This window comes from Phocoena phocoena, chromosome 9 (assembly GCF_963924675.1).
Source record: "Phocoena phocoena chromosome 9, mPhoPho1.1, whole genome shotgun sequence".
In the NCBI taxonomy this organism is placed as follows: Eukaryota; Metazoa; Chordata; class Mammalia; order Artiodactyla; family Phocoenidae; genus Phocoena; species Phocoena phocoena.
This window is the reverse complement of record NC_089227.1, coordinates 77681302-77703951: the sequence shown is the minus strand read 5'-3', so window position 1 is coordinate 77703951 and position 22650 is coordinate 77681302. Positions and strand designations below refer to the sequence as shown.

The 22650-nt window shown below is 39.5% G+C and overlaps 1 protein-coding gene across 2 annotated transcripts in view; it reads left to right on the top strand.

Annotated features, from left to right (window-relative positions):
• The window catches only part of AASS (aminoadipate-semialdehyde synthase), a 69865-nt gene that overhangs the window by 25127 nt on the left and 22088 nt on the right, over positions 1–22650 (top strand). For both annotated transcript variants that reach the window (XM_065883525.1, XM_065883526.1), the window contains exons 12-17: positions 14859–14918; positions 15108–15175; positions 17617–17738; positions 17926–18052; positions 22018–22128; positions 22222–22330. In XM_065883525.1, the coding sequence (XP_065739597.1) occupies positions 14859–14918; positions 15108–15175; positions 17617–17738; positions 17926–18052; positions 22018–22128; positions 22222–22330 (597 nt within the window). The remainder of the gene's footprint in view (positions 1–14858; positions 14919–15107; positions 15176–17616; positions 17739–17925; positions 18053–22017; positions 22129–22221; positions 22331–22650) is intronic.

The window sequence follows — 22650 nt, the reverse complement described above, 5'->3', positions numbered from 1 at the left end:
TACAATATTTGTTTTTCTCTTTCTGACTTACTTCACTCTGTATGACACACCCTAGGTCCATCCACCTCAATACAAATAACTCAATTTCGTTTCTTTTTGTGGCTAATATTCCATTATATATATGTGCCACATCTTCTTTATCCATTCATCTGTTGATGGACAGTTAGGTTGCTTCCAATGTCCTGGCTATTGTAAATAGAGCTGCAATGAACATTGTGGTACATAACTCTTTTTGAATTATGGTTTTCTCAGGGTATATGCCCAGTAGTGGGATTGCTGGGTTGTGTGGCAGTTCTATTTTTAGTTTTCTAAGGAATCTCCATACTGTTCTCCATAGTGGCTGTATCAATTTACATTCCCACCAGCAGTGCAAGAGTGTTCCTTTTTATCCACACCCTCTCCAGCATTTATTGTTTGTAGATTTTTTGATGATGGACATTCTGACCGGTGTGAGGTGATACCTCATTGTGGTTTTGATTTGCATTTCTCTAGTGACTAGTGATGTTGAGCATGCTTTCATGTGTTTCTTGGCAATCTGTATATCTTCTTTGAAGAAATGTCTATTTAAGTCTTCTGCCCAGTTTTGGATTGGGTTGTTTGTTTTTTTGATATCGAGCTGCATGAGCTGCTTGTAAATTTTGGAGATTAATCCTTTGTCAGTTGCTTTATTTGCAAATATTTTCTCTCATTCTGAGGGTTGTCTTTCATATTGTTTATGGTTTCCTTTGCTGTGCAAAAGCTTTTAAGTTTTATGAGGTCTCATTTGTTTATTTTCGTTTTTATTTCCATTTCTCTAGGAGGTGGGTCAAAAAGGATCTTGCGGTGATTTTTGTCATTGAGTGTTCTACCTATGTTTTCCTCTAAGAGTTTTATAGTGTCTGGCCTTACATTTAGGTCTTTAATCCATTTTGAATTTATTTTTGTGTGTGGCATTAGGGAGTGTTCAAATTTCATTCTTTTACAAGTAGCTGTCCAGTTTTCCCAGCACCATTTATTGAAGAGGCTGTCTTTTCTCCCTTGTATATTCTTGCCTACTTTATCAAAGATAAGGTGACCATATGTGCATGGGTTTATCTCTGGGCTTTCTACCCTGTTCCATTGATCTATATTTCTGTTTTTGTGCCAGTACCATACTGTCTTGATGACTGTAGCTTTGTAGTATAGTGTGAAGTCTGGGAGCCTGATTCCTCCAGCTCCATTTTTCTTTCTCAAGATTGCTTTGGCTATTCGGGGTCTTTTGTGTTTCCATATAAATTGTGATATTTTTTGTTCTAGTTCTGTGAAAAATGCCATTGGTAGTTTGATAGGGATTGCATTGAATCTGTAGATTGCTTTGGGTAGTATTGTCATTTTCACAATATTGATTCTTCCAATCTAAGAGCATGGTATATCTCTTTATCTGTTTGTATCATCTTTAATTTCCTTCATCAGTGTCTTATAGTTTTCTGCATACAGGTCTTTTGTCTCCTTAGGTAGGTTTATTCCTAGGTATTTTATTCTTTTTGTTGCCGTGGTAAATGGGAGTGTTTCCTTAATTTCTTTTTCTGATTTTTCATCATTAGTGTATAGGAATGCAAGAGATTTCTGTGCATTAATTTTGTATCCTGCTACTTTACCAAATTCATTGATTAGCTCTAGTAGTTTTCTAGTAGAGTCTTTAGGATTCTGTATGTATAGTATCATGTCATCTGCAAACAGTGACAGCTTTACTTCTTATTTTCTGATTTGGATTCCTTTTATTTCTTTTTCTTCTCTGATTGCTTGACTAAAACTTATAAAACTATGTTGAATAAGAGTGGTGAGAGTGGACAACCTTGTCTTGCTCCTGATCTTAGTGGAAATGGTTTTAGTTTTTCACCATTGACAACCATGTTGGCTGTGGGTTTTTCATATATGGCCTTTATTATGTTGAGGTAAGTTCCCTCTATGCGTACTTTCTGGAGAGATTTTATCATAAATGGATGCTAAATTTTGTCAAAATCTTTTTCTGCATTGAAATGATCATATGGTTTTTATCCTTCAATTTGTTAATATGGTGTATCACGTTGATTGATTTGCATATATTGAAGAATCCTTCCATTCCTGGGATAAATCCCACTTTATAAAAGGATCATGGTGTATGATCCTTTTAATGTGCTGTTAGATTCTGTTTGCTAATATTTTATAGAGGATTTTTGCATGTATATTCATCAGTGATATTGGCCTGTAGTTTTCTTTCTTTGTGACAACTTTGGTTTTGGTATCAGGGTGATGGTGGCCTCATAGAATGAGTTTGGGAGTGTCCCTCCCTCTGCTATATTTTGGAAGAGTTTCAGAAGGATAGGTGTTAGCTCTTCTCTAAATGTTTGATAGAATTCACCTGTGAAGCCATCTGGTCCTGGGCTTTTGCTTGTTGGAAGATTTTTAATCACAGTCTCAATTTCAGTACTTGTGATTGGTCTGTTTATATTTTCTATTTCTTCCTGGTTCAGTCTCGGAAGGTTGTGCTTTTCTAAGAATTTGCCCATTTCTTCCAGGTTGTCCATTTTATTGGCATATAGTTGCTTGTAGTAATCTCTCATGATCCTTTGTATTTCTGCAGTGTCAGTTGTTACTTCTCCTTTTTCATTTCTAATTCTGTTGATTTGAGTCTTCTCCCTTGTTTTGTTGATGACTCTGGCTAATTGTTTATCAATTTTGTTTATCTTCTCAAAGAACCAGCTTTTAGTATTATTGATCTTTTCTATCGTTTCCTTCATTTCTTTTTCATTTATTTCTGATATGACCTTTATGATATTCCTTCTGCTAACTTTGGGATTTTTTGGTTCTTCTTTCTGTAATTGCTTTAGGTGTAAGGTTAGGTTGTTTATTTGAGATGTTTCTTGTTTCTTGAGGTAGGATTGTATTGCTATAAACTTCCCTCTTAGAACTGCTTTTGCTGCATCCCATTGGTTTTGGGTCGTGTTTTCATTGTCATTTGTTTCTAGGTATTTTTTCATTTCCTCTTTGATTTCTTCAGTGATCTCTCTTATTAAGTAGTGTGTTGCTTAAGCTCCATGTGTTTGTATTTTTTATAGGTTTTTTTCCTGTAATTGATATCTAGTCTCATAGCATTGTGGTCGGAAAGCATACTTGATACGATTTCAGTTTTCTTAAATTTACCAGGGCTTGATTTGTGACCCAAGATATGATCTATCCTGGAGAATGTTCCATGAGCACTTGAGAAGAACGTGTATTCTGTTGTTTTTGGATGGAATGTCCTATAAATATCAATTAAGTTCATGTTGTTTAATGTATCATTTAAAGCTTGTGTTTCCTTATTTATTTTCATTTTGGATGATCTGTCCATTGGTGAAAGTGGGGTGTTAAAGTCCCCTACTATGATTGTGTCACCGTCAATTTCCCCTTTTACGGCTGTTATCATTTGCCTTATGTACTGAGGTGCTCCTATGTTGGGTGCACAAATATTTACAATTGTTATATCTTCTTCTTTGATTGATCCCTTGATCATTATGTAGTGTCCTTCTTTGTCTCTTCTAATAGTCTTTATTTTAAAGTCTATTTTGTCTGATATGAGAATTGCTACTCCAGCTTTCTTTTGATTTCCATTTGCATGGAATATCTTTTTCCATCCCCTCACTTTCAGTCTGAAGTGGGTCTCTTGTAGACAGCATATATATGGGTCAACAAGCCTGTGTCTTTTGGTTGAAGCATTTAATCCATTTACATTTAAAGTGATTATTGATATGTATGTTCCTATTACCATTTTCTTAATTGTTTTGGGTTTGTTTTCATAGGTCTTTTCCTTCCCTTTTGTTTCCTTCCTAGAGAAATTCCTTTAGCATTTGCTGTAAAGCTGGTTTGGTGATGCTGAATTCTCTTAGCTTTTACTTGTCTGTAATGCTTTAAATTTCTCCATCAAATTTGAATGAGATCCTTGCTGAGTAGAGTAATCTGGTTGTAGGTTTTTCCCTTTTGTCACTTTAAATATGTCCTGCCACACCCTTCTGGCTTGCAGATTTTCTGCTGAGAAATCAGCTGTTAACCTTATGGGGATTCCCTTGTATGTTATCTGTTGCTTTTCCCTTGCTGCTTTTAATATTTTTTCTTTGTATTTAATTTTTGATAGTTTGATTAATATGTGTTTTTGTGTGTTTTTCCTTGGATTTATCCTGTATGGTACTCTCTACACTTCCTGGACTTGATTGACTATTTCTTTTCCCATATTAGGGAAGTTTTCACCTATAATCTCTTCAAATATTTTCTCAGGGGCTTCCCTGGTGGCGCAGTGGTTGAGAGTCCGCCTGCCGATGCAGGGGACATGGGTTCGTGCCCCGGTCTGGGAAGATCCCACATGCCGCGGAGCAGCTGGGCCTGTGAGCCATGGCCGCTGAGCCTGCATGTCCGGAGCCTGTGCTCCGCAAAGGGAGAGGCCACAACAGTGAGAGGCCTGTGTACTGCAAAAAAAAAAAAAAAAAATTTTCTCAGACCCTTTTCTTTTCCTCTTTTTCTTCTGGGACCCCTATAATTCAAATGTTGGTGCTTTTAATGTTGTCCCAGAGGTCTCTGAGACTGCCCTCAATTCTTTTCATTCTTTTTTCTTTTTTCTGCTCTGCGGAAAATCCTTTCCTGCTCTGTGCTTTTCCTTTCTTCTGCCCCAGTTATTCTTCTATTGATTCCTTCTAGAGAATTTTTAATTTCATTTATTGTGTTGTTCATCATTGTTTGCTCTTTAGTCCTTCTAGGTCCTTGTTAAACATTTCTTGTATTTTCTCCACTTGTTTCCCAAGATTTTGGATCATCTTTTCTATCATTACTCTGAATTCTCTTTCAGGTAGACTGCCTATTTCCTCTTTATTTGTTTGGTTTGGTAGGTTTTTACCTTGTTCCCTCATATTTTGTGTATTTCTCTGTCTTCTCATTTTTCTTAACTTACTGTGTTTGGGGTCTCCTTTTTGCAGGCTGCAGGTTCGTAGTTCCTGTTGTTTTTGGTGTCTGCCCCCAATTGGTAAGGTTGGTTCAGTGGTTTGTGTGAGCTTCCTTGTGGAGGGGACTTTTGCTTGTGTTCTGGTGGGTGAGGCTGGATCTTGTCTTTCTCGTGGGCAGGACTGCATCTGGTGTGTGTTTTGGGGTGTCTGTGAACTTATTATGATTTTAGGCAGCCTCTCTGCTAATGGATGGGGTTGTGTTCCTGTCTTGCTAGTTGTTTGGCATGGGGTGTCCAGCACTGTAGCTTGCTGGTCGTTGAGTGGAGCTGGGTCTTCACGTTGAATTGGAGATCTCTGGGAGAGCTTTCATCGTTTGGTATTACGTGGGGCTCTGAGGTCTCTGGTGGACCAATGTCCTGAACTCGGCTATCCCACCTAAGAGACTCAGGCCTGACACCCTGCCAGAGCATCAAGACCATGTCAGCCACATGGCTCAGAAGAAAAGGGAGGAAAAAAAAAAAAGAAAGAGAAAAAGAAAATAAAATAAAGTTATTAAAAATACATATTATTAAAAATTTTTAAAATAATTTAAGAAAAAGAAAGAAGGCTTCCCTGGTGGTGCAGTAGTTAAGAATCTGCCTGCCAATGCCGGGGACATGGGTTCATGCCCTGGTCCAGGAAGATCCCACATGCCGCAGAGCAACTAAGCCTGTGTGCCACAACTACTGAGCCTGTGCTCTAGAGCCTGCACGCCACAACTACTGAAGCCCGTGCGACTAGAGCCCGTGCTCGGCAACCAGAGAAGCCACCGCAATGTGAAGCCTGTGCACCACAATGAAGAGTAGCCCCCGCTCGCTGCAACTAGAGAAAGCCCACATGCAGTAACAAAGACCCAATGTACCCAAGAATAAAAATAAAATAAAATAAGTAAATTTTTTAAAAAAGAAAGAAAGCAGAGAGCATCCAAATCAATAAACAAATCCACCAATGATAACAAATGGTAAATACTATACAAAACAAAAAAAACACAAAAAATGGACATATAGAACCCTAGGTTAAATGGTAAATGCAAAGCTATACAGACAGAATCACACAAAGAATCATACACATACACACAAAAAGAGAAAAAGAAAAAAATATATAAATATATATATATATATATATATATAAAGGAAGAGAGTAACCAAATCAATAAACAAATCTAACAGTGATATTAAGCTCTAAATACTAAACTAAGATAAACATAAAACCAGAAAGAAATTAGACACAGAAACCAAACCCCAAGTCTAGAGTTGCTCCCGAAGTCCACCACCTCAATTTTGAGGTGATTCGTTGTCTGTTCAGTTATTCCACAGATGCAGGGTACCCTGTGGTACCTGTGGAGATTCAATCCGCGGCTCCTGAGGCTGCACAGAGAAATTTTTCCCTTTCTCCTCTTAGTTTGCACATCTCCTGGGGTTCAGCTTTGGGTTTGGCTCTGCCTCTGTTTGTAGGTTGCCCTCAGGAGTCTGTTCCCACCCAGACAGGATGGGTTAAAGGAGAAGCTGATTAGAGGGCTCTGGCTCACTCAGCTGGGGGAAGGGAAGGGTACAGAATGAGGGGTGAGCCTGTGGTGGCAGAGGCCGGCGTGACATTGCACCAGCCTGAGGCACACCGTGTGTTCTCCCAGGAAGTTGTCCCTGGATCCCGGGACCCTGGCAGTGGCAGACTGGGCTGCAAGGCTCCCGGGAGGGGAGGTGTGGACAGTGACCTGTGCTTGCACACAGGCTCTTGGTGGCTGCAGCAGCAGCCTTAGCGTTTCATGCCCATCTCTGGTGTCTGCGCTGATAGCCGCGGCTTGCGCCCATCTCTGGAGCTCATTTAGGCTGTGCTCTGAATCCCCTCTCCTTGCGCATCCCGAAACAATGGTCTTTTGTCTCTTAGACAAGTCCAGACTTTTTCCCGGACTCCCTCCCGGCTAGCTGTGGCGCACTAGCCCCCATCAGGCTGTGTTCAGGCAGCCAACCCCAGTCCTCTCCCTGGGATCTGACCCCCGAAGCCTGAGCCTCAGTTCCCAGCCCCCCGCCCACCCTGGCGGGTGAGCAGACAAGCCTCTCGGGCTGGTGAGTGCTGGTCAGCACTGATCCTCTGTGCGGGAATCTCTCCACTTTGCCCTCGGCATCCCTGTTGCTGTGCTCTCCTCCGTGGCTCCGAAGCTTCCCCCCTCTGCCACCCGCAGTCTCTGCCTGTGAAGGGACTTCCTAGTGTGTGGAAACTTTTCCTCCTTCACAGATTCCTCCCCGAGGTACAGGTCCCATCCCTATTCTTTTGTCTCTGTTTATTCTTTTTTCTTTTGCCCTACCCAGGTACGTGGGGAGTTTCTTGCCTTTTGGGAGGTCTGAGGTCTTCTGCCAGCGTTCAGCAGGTGTTCTGTAGGAGTTGTTCCGCATGTAGATGTATTTTTGATGTATTTGTGAGGAGGAAGGTGATCTCCACGTCTTTCTCCTCTGCTGTCTTGAAGGTCCACTGGTCATGTATTATTTACTGTGATCAGCGATTGACTGCTGAAATATGGTGTTATCTAAATTCCATTTTCTTTGTCAGGAAAAGCTTTCTTATTTCAGTATTTATCCTAAGCATTCATACCCATCCTGCTTTATTTCTATTGCTAATGGCTGTCTGCCTCAGGCAATGGTTCCAAAGGTATGAAGAGTGGCTCTTGTCCTTTTCATCCATTGTTTCACTCAGGAGCTCTCATACTAAAATGGGACAATAGGTAGTGTGGTATTAATAAGTGCAACTTCCAGCCCATTTTCTTCTTTTCTTTCACAAATTATTCTATTTTGACCCTTTGTTTTTCCTCCTGGAATATGTCAGCAGGGAGATGTAACAGGCTTTAGAAAATGCTGGTGGCAGGCATTATCATGGTTGGAAACAATATTATATAGCACTTACTATGTTCCAGACAGTGTTCAAATTACTTTATATATTTTAATTTTTAAATACTCATGATCACCCTTTCAGGTAGGTACCATTATCAACCCATTGTACTGATTAGAAAACTGAGACACAAAGAAGTTAAGGCTGAGAAAGCTTGCTGATGCAGTACTGGATCTGCAGTGTGTCTGGAATTGGTGCTGAGGGATTAAAGTAGCCTGAGAAAGAGAGTATAAATGCCAGGTTTTATTGGAGACATCACTTGCTTTATGGTGTTGAGCTGGGCACTCACTTCCTTTCTGAGCCTCAGATGTTTCACCTGTAAAGTAAGGTGGTTTTAATATATAATTTTAATGGTTCCCTCTAGTTCTAACATTCTGTAATTGTAAATGTTTAAGTGGTGAAAAGCATGTGTATATTTAAAAAGTGATAATAAATTTACCTAGATGTTTACTATTTTCAGTGATGTTCATTCATTTCCCTCTGGTATCCTTTCCCTGAAGAATCAATAACTTCCTTTAGTTCTTTACTTGAATTTTTATTTCAGATATTCTCTTTTCGTTCTAAACTTTCCATTTAGTACATCTTTTTCTCTTTCTCGCCTGAGAATTTCTATCTTTTTATTTATTATGAGTGTAGTTTCCTTTATCACATGGAGCACAGCTGTAAAAGCCACTTTACAGTCTACCTCATATTTCCAAAATTCTGGGTAAACTTGGGCTTGAAATATATTGATTGTCTTTTCGCTTGAGAATGGATCATGTCATAGTTTTCTCGTTTTCTTAAGCTGAATAATTTTGGAGTACATCCTGGATGAGGTGAAGAGTCATGCTGTGGAGATTCTGGATTGCTACATTTCTCTGAAAAGTGTTGATTTTGTTTGGTTTATTAACTTGGCTAGACTTAAACTGAAAACTCTGTCTCACCTGAGACAGGTAGCTCAAGTTCAGCTCTTTCATCTTTATCTGGATTGCTTGTAATCTGACCTGCGTGTGCTCAGTCCTTCCAGACTTGGACCAGAGTTTACGTGGAAGTTGGGCTTCACTTTATCTGAATCTGTCCTTTTTGGCATTTTCCAGTCACACTCCAGAGGCTGTGGTGCTGTGGGTTTTAGCCCTGTTTCCTCAGATCAGAAAGTCAGTGAGCTTGTTGCAGGTTTTTAGCTCTTCACACCACGTGGCCCCTCCTCAGGGCAATGCCAAGAGAACAGCAAGCCCAGCTATGGCACTGCTGATTGCTTCCGAGTTTTGACACTCTCCCCAAACCGCCTGCTATTCTTCATTCTCTGAAGCCCTCACGTAGTTAGTTTTGTTTGTATTCTGTCCAGAGTTTATGGTTGTTATGTGTAGGAGGGATGGTCTGTTAGAGCTTAGTCCCTACCTGAAAGAGAACTCCCCAGTCATAATACATTAATTAAATCAGCTTGACTCCAGCAGAGCTTTGGAGCAGCTAGAAGAGCTATTGGTGAGCCTTTGGCTTTAATTCATCTTTTGAATCTTCCAAGTATGCATTTCAGTGCAACTCTTACCTTATTAGGCCAAAATATGGAAAGTGTTGCATGCTGATTTGCCTTTGTGAATGGATTTGACTGTTATTTCTTGAAATGTCTTTTGTTTGGCTGCTCTAAAATCATTTACCATTCTAAGAAGCTGTTACTAGCCATTTGCAAGTCACAAATTATTATGTTTCAAAATTTCAATTACAAGTTTCTTTTTTAAAATTAATTAATTAATCTATTTATTCATTTATGGCTGAGTTGGGTCTTTTGTTGCTGTGCGTGGACTTCTCATTGCGGTGGCTTCTCTTGTTGTGGAACACGGGGTCAAGATGTGCGGGCTTCAGTAGTTGTGGCACGTGGGCTCAGTAGTTGTGGCTTACGGGCTCTAGAGCACAGGTTCAGTAGTTGTGGCCCATGGGCTTCGTTACTCTACAGCACGTGGGATCTTCCCGGACCAGGGCTTGAACCCATGTGCCCTGCATTGGCAGACGGATTCTTAACCACTGTGCCACCAGGGAAGCCCTACAAGTTTATTTCTTTTGAACCTTAGATCACAGTTTTTCATTCCAATTTGTCCTTAATCACAATTGCCATTCATCCAGTACAGTTGATCTCATACAGATGTTAGGAGAAAAGCAAGCCAATTCAATGAAATCCTTAGTAAAGTGTGTTTGAGGGTTAGCCCATGTAACTGATGAGGGATAAGTAAAATTTAAATAAAATTTTTCTTAAAGAAGAAAATATAATTTTTTTACATTATATAATAGTATAAAATATTAAAGTCTCACAGATAAGTGATATGTAAGTATACAGCATGATAAATTATCACAGAGACACCCATGTGAACACTACATAGGTAAAAAAGAGAACAATGTTAACATCCCAGAAATCCCCTTGTGCCTCTCCCAGCACCGTTCCCACTCTCCTTCTGAAAGTTACCTACCATCTTGACTAAAAACTATGGATTAGTTTTGCCTTTTTGGGGAAAATTTTATTTTTTGAACATATTAATCAGAGTTTAAACTCATTTCTGTTAATTACAGTGAACTTTTGGGTCTGTTTATGTTCTTTGTTTTACTTCTTCTTGGTTTTCAGTCAATTCTTATCACTTACTATGCCTGTTTGGTTTTGATTGAATGTTGGATATTGTGTATATAAAATTTTAGAGATGATTTGAGGCTCTGGGTTTTGTATATTTTTTTCAGAGAAGATTTCCTTTGTTTCTGGCAGGGGGATAGGCTAGGGAAAAAATCACCTCAATTGCTGATTCAAAGGTGGGCTTTGGTCCTTTGGAAAACTGATGTTTTTCAATTTACCGTTTATTTAGAATATAGTCTTTCAGGATCGCAAATGAAAATCTGGCCTTTATTAGGATCCCCTTCAACAGAGCTTAAACTCCAGTTTTTGTCACCCTATTGTTTAAGGTCGGCCGAAAGCTCTTCTCAGTTTCTCTCTGCTCAGCATCCCAGCCATTTCTTCCACATTGGTGACTGCATCTAAGAAAAGTGCTTAGATGTCTGTTGACAAAGCCAACTTCCCTGAGTTGTCACAGCTTCTTCCTTTTGTATGTCGCTAAGGTCTTCCAAACAGTGTGGTGGGACTGTCTTGGAGACATCTATCTCAGCCTATCTTTGAGTACTGGACATTTTTGAAAACTGATGAGTGTCTGTATGTAGTTTTAATAATATGTGTATCTGCTTAATAATATGTGTAACCACTAAAAAATTAAGTATATTTTCTGTATTCTTTTCTGATAATGGTATGTGGCTATACTTAAAGTACCTCGGAGATATTCAGACCACTGCAGTAAAGTGAATATCACAATAAAGTGAGTCACACAAATTTTTTGATTTCCCAGTGCATATAAAATTTATGTTTAAACTATACTGTAGTCTATTAAGTGTGCAATAGCATTAAGTCTAAAGAAAATGTACATACCTTAATTAAGAAATACAATATTATATATCAACTCTACTTCAACTAAAAAATACTTTATTGCTAATATGTTAACCATCATCTGAGCCTTCAATGAGTCATTATCTTTTTGCAATAGTAACATTAAAGATCACTGATCACAGATCAGCTTAACAAAAATAATAATAATGAATAATAATAATGAAAAATTTTGAAATATTGGGAGAGTTACCAAAATGTGACATAGAGACATGAAGTGAACAAATGCTTTTGGAATAATGGTACTGATAGACTTGCCCGACACAGGGTTGCCACAAACCTTCAATTTGTAAAAAAAAAAAAAAATCAGTACCTGTAAACCACAGTAAACTGAACACGGTAGAACAAGGTATGCCGGTATATGCGCTGTCCTATTTCCCACAGATCTTCCTTTTTGACTTGAGGTCCCTATGGACCCTGTAGCACTGCAGGGCACAAGATATCATTTTGAACCAATATGGAAGTTTTGTTTCAGTTGAGTTCAATAGATATTTCTTGTCTGTTGGAACAAGGCACACATATGAGTGAAGAGAATTAAAACACAGTTTCTGACCTATAGGAGCATGAGGTCCAGGAAGGGGATAAGATGTGCAACTCTGCCATACGGTGGAATGTGACAGCCATCAGAAAGTTGCTAATGATGTCGTGGAGGGAGAGGATCTGCCCTGTTGGGAAAGTCAGGGAAGGTGACATTTGAGCTGGCTCTTGGTGGATGTATAGGATCTGTTCATTTGCGTAGGTGTGGGAGGCATCCTGTGTGATGGAGACGGCAGCAAAGGTGGAAGTAATTTAATGTAAGCTTTCTGTGCGTTGTCTGGTCTGGTGGAGTTAAGGTAGATATGTCGGTTCCATGTTAAAAGGGTCTTAACACCAGGATAAATAGCTTGAAATTAATTTAGAAAAGACGGATGAGGGACTTCCCTGGTGGCGCAGTGGTTAGGAATCCGCCTGCCAATGCAGGGGACACAAGTTCCAGCCCCTGTCCGGGAAGATCCCACCTGCTGGGAAGCAACTAATCCTGTGGGCCACAACTACTGAGCCTGTGCTCTAGAGCCTGTGACCCACAACTACTGAGCCTGCGTGCTACAACTACTGAGCCCGCGTGCCACAACTACTGAAGCCTGCACACCTAGAGCCCGTGCTCCGCAACAAGAGAAGCCACCGCAATGAGAAACCCACGCACCGCAATGAAGAGTAGCCCCCGCTCGCTGCAACTAGAGAAAGCCCGAGGGCAGCAACGAAGACCCAACACAGCCAAAAATAAATAAGTAAATAAAATAAATTTATTTAAAAAAAAAAAAAGAGTGATGAGCCTCAAAGGTGTTATATGTGAAAGTGACAAGACATACCATATGTTCCAGGAGCCTTGTGCTTGCAGTTTTGTACTGGTTGAATTCTAGCAAGGGAGACAGTTAAATGCAGTAATCAAACAGCCTTTTGTTGTCTTTTATGTTTGCCTTTCTTTAGGTGGACTCAAGACAATTATTAGGGACTTCCCCGTTGGTCCAGTGGTTAAGTTCTGCGCTTCCACTGCAGGGGGCACGGGTTCTATCCCTGGTTGGGGAACTAAGATCCCGCATACCGTGTGGCATGGCCAAAAAAAAAACGAAATGAGGATTGGCATCTCTGAGGACTGCAGTTCAAGACAATTATTAGTTTCCTTGGGGAAAAAAAATCCATTGAACTTTAAGTAATTATTGCATGTATCCACTAAGGTATTTATTGAATATTTACCATTTTATAATGTAGTAGGCATACAGCAAGATGCCAAGTGCAGTTCCTACTTTCCAGGTCTGCTTGGGGGCAGATTTTGGTAAAGGCTTTTCAGAGGAGGCAATTCTTCAGCTGCATCTTGGAGACCAAAGAGGAGGAGTTCCAGGTAGAGGAATAACATGTGAAGCATCTACATGGTGTGGCACAGAGGCAGGTGAGGGCGTGATGCAGATACGCAGCTCCACGCTGTTAGCAGGACTGAAGTGTTGGGTGTGAGGCCAATGGGAGGGTTGAGGCAGGAGAGGCAGAGTCAGACTGTAGAGGAGCCTGAGACTAACTTGAAGGCAACAGAAAGCTACTGAATTATTTTAAATAGGCACAGGAGAAATAATCAGATTTGTGTTGTAGATTGGAGATAAATGGAGGAAAGAGAGGTGGGAAGTAGTTCCCCTGGTCCCAGTAAGGCCTAAATAAAGCTGTGGAATTAAGAGATAAAGAGCAGAGAGAGAGTGAAAAGATACACAAGAGTTCAGCGGTTTAACCATATACCGAGTGAAATGCAAACTCATTTCATTGTCTACTTACTGATGGCTCCTGGCTTGTAGACGGGGTTGGTAGGTGGAGAAGTCAGCTTGAGAAGGAAATACTCCAAAGGTGCCTGGGAGAGACAAGCAGTGGGGAGACCCCAGGTGTGTTCATTTCATCAGTTTCCCAAAGAATGCCCTGGCTTTGCCATTATCCCAGCAATAGAGAGCCTAGGTGTCTTATGTTTTAGACACATGGAAGTAGTTTTATATTTATTTTAATACAGTAAACAGATACTGTCCTGCCAGCATCTGGTAGGTACATTTTACACTTTCGTAGTTGGATGAGTGCTCTGGACCTTAACCTATGGATAAAGAAGGAATGATCGTCTCATTGGCCACCAGAAGCAATCATACTGACTTATATGACCTTCACCCTTTGGCAGTCTATTCAAGGATTCTATACCTTGGAAGAAAAGAGGAGGACTGGGTTGCTGGGATGTTAATATGAGAGATGTGGCCTTTGTTGTTGGCCATCTGACTCATTCTTGCAAGATAATGGGAGGAGTGTGAATGACTTTTTGAGTTTACTAGGTCAAATCATTTTCCTTGACACTTTGGAAATGCTGATGTGCCTATAAACAGAACTAATATTGACCCGAGGGAGACTCTCTATTGTAGGGTTGGTGGCTCTTTTGTCTGCAAGACCCATACTTCTAATAGAACAGCCTGAACTCTTTTTTTTTTTTTTTTTTTTGCGGTACGCGGGCCTCTCACCGTTGTGGCCTCTCCCGTTGCGGAGCACAGGCTCCGGACGCGCAGGCTCAGCGGCCATGGCTCACGGGCCCAGCCGCTCCGCGGCATGTGGGATCTTCCCGGACCGGGGCACGAACCCGCGTTCCCTGCATCGGCAGGCGGACTCTCAACAACTGCACCACCAGGGAAGCCCCAGCCTGAACCTTTTGGGAAGGGGTAGAGTTCCTCAGAGGGAGGACTATGGTTATAAAGCGTGTGATGGTATTTACCAGCACGCTCAACATGACACATTTAACTGATGGGGAAGCATAAGTTTTTTTGTGCTTCCAGTAAGCAAACATGATTAAATTTTGGTTTTAGAGTTGGAAATTGTACTGAAATAATTGTACTAAAATAATGTTTTAGGGGGGCAGAATTCATTGCTTATAGAAAACTTCTTTTACCAATTATCTATACAATTCAGTGATTTTCAAAAAACTGTTTTCTAAACTATTTTCTTTCCTTTGACTAATATTTTCATATGGATAAAATAGCAAGAAGCTATTTCTTTGCAATGTCATTCCTCTCTTTCCAATCTCATTTCCTTTTCAGATATTATCAGACGCGACACAGCCTCTTGAGAGTCAGAATTTTTCTCCTGTGGTGCGAGATGTAAGTTATGAAAAGAATTTCTTTTCATGAATGTCTTTTTCCACCACTATCCTTGCTCCCCATTCTCCCCTTTCCTTTTTCTCTCCCTGTCTTTCTCTGTTACTCTCTCTTTTCTCTATTAGTCATGAGCCCATGTTTGTGGGACTAAATGTGGTGACTAAAGAAATGTCTTGTATCGTATATATTCAGGCAGTGATTACATCCAACGGCACATTGTCTAATAAGTATAAATATATCCAGAAACTCCGGGAGAGCAGGTAAGCATCATTCACATCCTCTTGTTTAATACATTTATTCTTATCATGGATCTCATGAGTACTTTTTTTAATGCTTCCATGTGAGTTCGTGATGCTAGGATTATGCAATATGTAATTTAAAAAAATGTCTGTATATAATAGGAAATTCAAACGAAGTGACTGCCTGGAACCATTGTGAATTATTTTCCCTTAAACAGTAGTGTAGCATCATTCTGGCTTTCTGTTATCCATGTAGACTTGGGTGTAAGTAAGCAAAACTCCAAAAGCTCTGTCCTTGTTCCTTCTCCAGCATTTTGCATGTTGTAATGTCTCAGCTATTCTCTCAGAGGAAAATGAGCTTGCTAACCCTTTCTGTGGTGCTTTCAGGCTGATTTTTGGTTGAGGGTTTGGACTCTCTTTTGTTTCGGATAATACTCGGAAAAGTGAGCTTTTGGTTAGAAATTAAGAAAAGTAGTGAAGAAAGAAAATCGTGAGAGGTCAGTTTCCCCTGGGGATTCTTACTAGGAGGAAAGTGTCAGGAAGTAACGTGGCAAATCTACCGGAGAGAACAGTTCTCTTAGGAAGATACTTAGCTAAGGCCCTGGTTTCTATAATTGGTTTTACTACTAAAAGTTTGGAAACATTGACATTTCTTTGGAATGTTCTGGTCTCCGACTGATTGCACTTGATCCGTGTTTATATCTGCTCCACTGGCCTATTCACATTAAAAAAAATAACCCGTGCACTGAATTCTCAGGAGAAGCCAGAGTGGGAAAATTAAAAACAAACAAACAAACTGCCTGGTCTTCTTTCTCAGTTTTTCCACCTATAAGAAGTAAATAAGAGATATGACCAGATCAAGTACTACTGTTACGCCTTTTCCAAATGTGTTTGTTAGCTTACAGTAGTTTTTTGTGTGTCAGTGAAATATTCTGGCATGATCCAAGAGTGTATAATTTGTTTTTTAAAAAAGCAACTAGTTCTATAACTCCATAGGCGAGTGTCTTGTAGGGGAAACCGCACATATTTGTTTTTCATAGTTCTGTGTATCTTTGAATTGCCATCATCAGATGATCTGTTTCTTACATTACTAATCCAATGACGTGTCTACCATGACCAGTCGCTCTTTACACACTATATTTCATGTAGCGGCAGGTCTGCTGGCCCCAACTGCTAGGACTTCCTGCCCTCCTTCCCAGGTAGAACCTTGTGCCAAGAGACTGAAAATGAAGATTGCATTTTGGAAGGGAATTGGAGTATCTTGAATCCCTGCCTTGTTCTTTTGTTCTCTTCATTCCTTAGCACAATGATTATTAACCTGGAGCGTTTTGGGGTTGCTGATGGGGTGGAGAGTATTAAAATCTAGGAGCGAGTTCTTAAATATGTATTTTGAACATTTTATTTTTTGGACATCAAAATAATGTGTTTCAATTACACAAACTACAGAAAGTGCTGTTAGAGAGGATCTGTAATAGTGTTTCTTTCTGGGAGGTGAAATGGGATGGGGGTGGAAGTTAAAGGAGTCGTCCCCTCATCAGTAATATGAGTTCTGGGGGTGAAGAGGGGGCAGGAACATTTTACATTTAAATTTATTTTTATTCACTTATAATTAATGAAATGAAGTGAAGTTAAATAAAGGTTAAGGTTTGAGAGACATCCTGTCCTAAAAGATTCCAGCAACAGAGCCTTCTGCTTAAGTCCCTGTCACCAAGCCATTCCATGGTTTTATAATGTTATCTGGGACTCTGATTCAGAAGACATTTAATGAGTATCTTCCATCTTTAAGGCAAAACACAGTGAGCAATAGTGAGTTTATAAAGACAGCTAAGACTCAGTCACTGTCTTGGAGGTCAGAGTTTGCAGGAAAGACAAAGAATTAGCTGTCAGGAAGGCACAAATTCCAACAACAGAAAAATTCAAGAATTAAAGTTCTGCCTAGTGACTCATGTAGGTTTCTACATTTAACCCACGGCATTTGTGATTTTAAAATTATGGTTTTAACTGTTTTCAAGTGACCCTGAAGATAAATCACAAGACAGTGTGTAATATGATAATAATCTCCTCCTCAGATCGTTGTCTTCTTGGATTGTTGTGAGGAGTAAATAAGGTTCGATGTAAGGCCCCCAGCATGATTTTGAATCATGTCCCCCGGAAGGATAGAGTGTGACACCAAGTTACTCAGTTGTGAGTAGCCAGGCGCTGGTCCAGCATCTGCATCTCACTAGTGGTATAGGGAACTCATACACCTCAAAGATCTCAGGGTCTGTTGTTCATCATACAAGATCTAAAATAATGAAAAATGTTGGTATTGGGAACTCCTGTTGAGGTTCTTACTATAAGAAGTGTGGGAAAAAAATAATTGCTTCACAGTCTAAGTTTTAGTCTGGTTTGGGGACAGCAACATTTTGTTATTTGAAATGTTTTTTTGTTCAAATCCCCCCCCCCCCCCGCTTTATTTATAGGGAACGTGTTCAGTCACTCTCAGTGAGCACCAAGAAAAAGGTCTTGGTTCTTGGATCTGGTTATGTATCTGAGCCGGTGTTGGAATACCTGTCGAGGGATGACAATATAGAAATAACAGTAGGTAAATAAGCCCCAATTTTTAAAGAAGAGGAAGTAAAATTGATTTCAAAACATGGCTACTCTGTGAATTTTAGAAGACTATCTTGTTTCTGAACTTTGAAAAATTATTTTTGGAGATGTTAAAATGTGTTTTTCTCTCTGACTAGTGGAAGGAAATCTAAAGATTGGACGTTTTAATTCTTGAATAGGCTCTGACATGGAGAATCAAATCGAACAGTTAGGCAAGAAATATAATATTAATCCTGTTAGCCTGTACGTTGGTAAACAAGAAGTGAAGTTGAACTCCTTGGTGGCAACGCAGGATCTTGTCATCAGGTTAGTAAACAGTAAGAAACGATTGCCATATATTTTGTTGTTGTTGCTGTTACTTCTCTTTCCTTATTTTCTCTCCTCTCCACTCTTCTCTTCTCCCCTCCTCTCCCCTGTCCTCCCTTCCCCCTTCTCTCCTCTTCTCTTCTCTCAGTAAACTTTTAAACTCACATGTGCCTCCAGGAAAGTGCACAAATCATAAGTTTGTAGTTCAGAGAATTTTCACAAAGTGAACACATGGTGTAACCATCATCCACATCAGAAACAGAATTTAATAGTATCCAAGAAGTGCTCCTTGTGCCCCTTTTTATTACCAGCCCCATCCTTCAAGGGTAAGCACTGTCCTGGCTTCTAACATAGAGATTCGTTTCTGCTGGTTTTCAGTTTGTACAGTCGGAATCTTTCAGTATGTCCTCATTTGTGGCTGCCTTCTTTCTTCAGCATTGCGATTGTGAGAGTCATTTGTGTTGTTGTCTGTAACTGTAGTTTATTCTCTTTACTGTGTAATATTCCATTCCGTGAATATGCTATTATTATCCATTTGACTGCTGATGAATGTTTAGGTTGTTTCCAGAATTTGGCTATTATGAATAGTGCTGCCATGAACAATGTAGCGTTTGTCTTTTGGTTACCATCTACACACATTTCTGTTGGGTATTCACCTAGAAGTGGAAATGCTGGGTCATGAGACACTAATGACGTATTTTGGTGGCTATTTTTTCCTTTGGACTTACAGAACTTAAATGAAAGTGAGTAGATTCTCTAGCCCTATGACCATTTTTAGCCTTAGCAGAGGAACATATCCTGAAATATATCATTCATTACTATCTAATACAACTGCAGATCTAACTCTAGATACAGGGCTACAAAATGAAGGCTAGATACTTCACCTTGAAAATACCAAAGTGATAAGAATAAGCCATTTATTCTTAGAATATAATTTTTCCAAGGTGGAAGGAAGAAAGTTAACCTGCTTTTTCATAATTAGATCACTTTCATAGTTAGATCAGATTCAAATGGTATCTTTGGAGGAAGTTCTGCAAGTTCTGTGCAAGTTCTGTGATTTCCTCCTTAAAAAAAGTGGGGGGGGGTGTTGGAAAGCAGACACAAAGAAAGGTAATTCTAAGTGGGAACTTTTGCATTATCTCTTAATATAGGCTCACTTTGGACACTTAAAAACATTATTCAATTTATAAAAATTTAATGTGAATTAATTATTTTTCAGCAAAAGTTTATCAATAACCAATAGACCTTGTCTGTCAGGTTATAATTATGAAAGTAAGTCCTTCAAAATTTAATATTCTAGCCTACTGAATAAAACAAAGAATTTGTTTTGCCACACATAGGTACCTAAACATAACATTGTTTTTTGATTAAAAAAAGAAAACATAACAAAACACATTTTGAACAAAATCAGAAGCAAAATATGACAAGATAATGGACACGATAATAATCTATTAACAGGTGTAAAATTTAGAATTCCGTGACTTGGTGACCTGCAGTAAGATTTAGCATGAGCAAAATCTGTTTTATATTTCATTTTTCTCAGTTGGTTGAATTTCTGTGGTGAATAGTGGAAATGCTGTTAAACATTCCTATAGTGTTTCTTACATAGCTTTTCATTTTTTAAGTTGGAGAAAGAATGTTTTGATGTAAACACAATGTTAGGGACTATCAAAGTAAAATGAGTGAAGAATATGTTTCACAAAAATTTTATAATACGTCAAATTCTCATGGTTTTATTTTGCAGTTCTGGTTTTTAACGATTTAATGCAAAGTAGGAATTGAGTTTGATAAATTACTTTGAAAATTAGATGTGTATTTTGTGTATGTTTTCACAAGTGGCATTTCCAACTATTTGGGTTAATTATGTCCTCTTGAGTAGTTGCTATATTACATACACAATGAATTATGAACTCTAATCCCTTTGTCTGAAATAGGCACCATCAATGGAAGTTCTGTCGTTCTAGTTCTCAGCATATTATTAGGTTGGTGCTGATAATGACCAAATTTAAAAATATTATTAGATCGGGATAAAATTTTTATCAGGCAGGTTTTCAATGTGGAGAATGTGACAAAAAATCCCCACTAACCTTTAAGATGTTGCCACTGAACATTTTCTATTAATACTTTTTCAACTAAGAGTTTTGCAAGTGTATTTCATTCATTGGCTTTTAAAGGGCTACCATATTTAGTAATAATTATTTTTGATTAAAAAAGCCAAAAAGGGCATCCCTGGTGGCGCAGTGGTTGAGAGTCCGCCTGCCGATGCAGGGGACACGGGTTCGTGCCCCGGTCCGGGAGGATCCCACATGCCGCGGAGCGGCTGGGCCCGTGAGACATGGCCGCTGAGCCTGTGCGTCTGGAGCCTGTGCTCCGCAACGGGAGAGGCCACAACAGTGAGAGAGGCCCGCGTACCGCAAAAAAAAAAAAAAAAAAAAAAAAAAAGCCAAAAAACATGGGCTTCCCTGGTGGCGCAGTGGTTGAGAGTCTGCCTGCTAATGCACGGGACACGGGTTCGAGCCCTGGTCTGGGAGGATCCCACATGCCGCGGAGCAACTAGGCCCGTGAGCCACAACTACTGAGCCCGCGCGTCTGGAGCCTGTGCTCCGCAACAAGAGAAGCCGCGATAGTGAGAGGCCCGCGCACCGCGATGAAGAGTGGCCCCCGCTTGCCACAACTAGAGAAAGCCCTTGCACAGAAACGAAGACCCAACACAGCAAAAATAAATAAATAAATTACTAAACTCCTACCCACAACATCTTCTTTAAAAAAAAAAAAAAGCCAAAAAACAGAGCTCAAGGGCTTTCATATTGTTACTGGCAAAGTATGTACCCAATTTTATTCTGCATGATAATAAGTCTAAGTAACAATACTCTGTTCTATTAACCTGAAGAGGAATAAGTGCTTGAGAGGTGGTTTTATTGTTCTGTTTTATGTGAAATAGAGAAAATATGAGGAGGAATTTAACAAGTACAGGGATATACTGTAATAATGTTTACAAGTTTGTATTTATATTTTCATTGGTACTGTGTAGATTGCTTTGCCAAATAGGCAATAAGCTAGTAGAACTTAAATATTACTAAATGATTGACAGGATGCTTGTTATTTCTTGGTAGAATATGAGTATACTCATTTATATGTAAATTTATGGAAATTCATTTTTTTGTGATTGTGTAGTCCCAGCACCAAAGTAAAACACCAGAGCCAGATTCTTAGAAGACCCAAAGTTGAGTTTTGAGTACAGTTTCAGTTTTTGCTTACCATATAGACGTTTAGCTGTTTTGATAGCTTTTACACCTAACAATACCATTGAAACTTATTTCTTCCCCTGGCCTTTCCTAGACTCTACTCTTTAATGTAACATATGGGTCACTTTGACTTAGTTTACCGATAGCCATTTAGGAGATGTGGAGGTAAAAAGAATAGCAACGTTACCTTTTACTAAGGGACCCAAGACAGAAAATCATAGAAATATAAGGATGAGTAGAATAAAGTCCATTAAATGTTACAAAAGGATAGCTGAGTGCATACAGAGGAAGATCTGGATTTGGGGCAATCTGGGAAAGCTTCTTGGAGGATTTACCTTTTCAGACATGTCTTTAAGGAAGGTATGATCTGGATGGTGGTGGTTGGGTGAGGGACTATTTCAAGGGGAAGACACGGTGAGAGTAAAGGTTCACAAATGGAAAAGTAAAGACTGTGAGTGGAGAATTACAATAGCTTCTTTGGTCCCCATATATGGTTTATGAAGGAGATGCAAGGAGGAAAAATAGAAAGGTTAAGTGAAGGTCATATTGTGGCGAGTTTTAAATATGATAACAGGATGAATTTATTCTGTAGTCTTCAAGGAGTCATCGATCATCTCTGAGAGAATAATCAGTGTGATATCTTCACTTTAGTGCAGTTCAAGGTACATTGGAGGGACAGTTGGCAAAGAAAGTTTCTGATTAGTTTCTCCTGTTTTTAAGCTTGTTGCCTTATGTATTGCATCCTCTTGTGGCCAAGGCATGCATCGCAAGCAAGGTTAACATGATCACTGCAAGCTACATCACCCCGGTGCTAAAAGAATTAGAAAAGAGGTAAGTTTTTGTAGGTTTTCAACAAAGTAGCTCCATGGAATTGTTTTTATTTTCTATCCAAATTTTCCTTCCTTCTCTTTCCACCTCTTTCAGTGTGGAAGATGCTGGCATCACAGTCATTGGCGAATTGGGATTGGACCCTGGTCTTGATCATATGTTGGCAATGGAAACGATAGATAAGGCCAAAGAAGTGGGAGCCACGGTGAGCCCAACTGACACCCAAAGGTCCATTTAGGAAAATATTAAGAGGTCCCGATTTTTGTGTACAGAAATACTCTTTCTATAATTCTGATTAAAGAAACTACTGTATTCTTTTTTTAAAGGTTATACTCCATTTATAATTATTTTTAAATGTTGGCTATATTCCCTGTGTTGGATATATTCCTTGTAGCTTATTTTATGCCTAATAGTTTGTACCTCTTAATCCTCTACCCCTCCTCCCCTCCCTCTCTCCATTGGTAATCACCAGTTTTTTCTCTGTATCTGTGAGTCTGCTTCTTTTTTACTGTATTTACTAGTTCG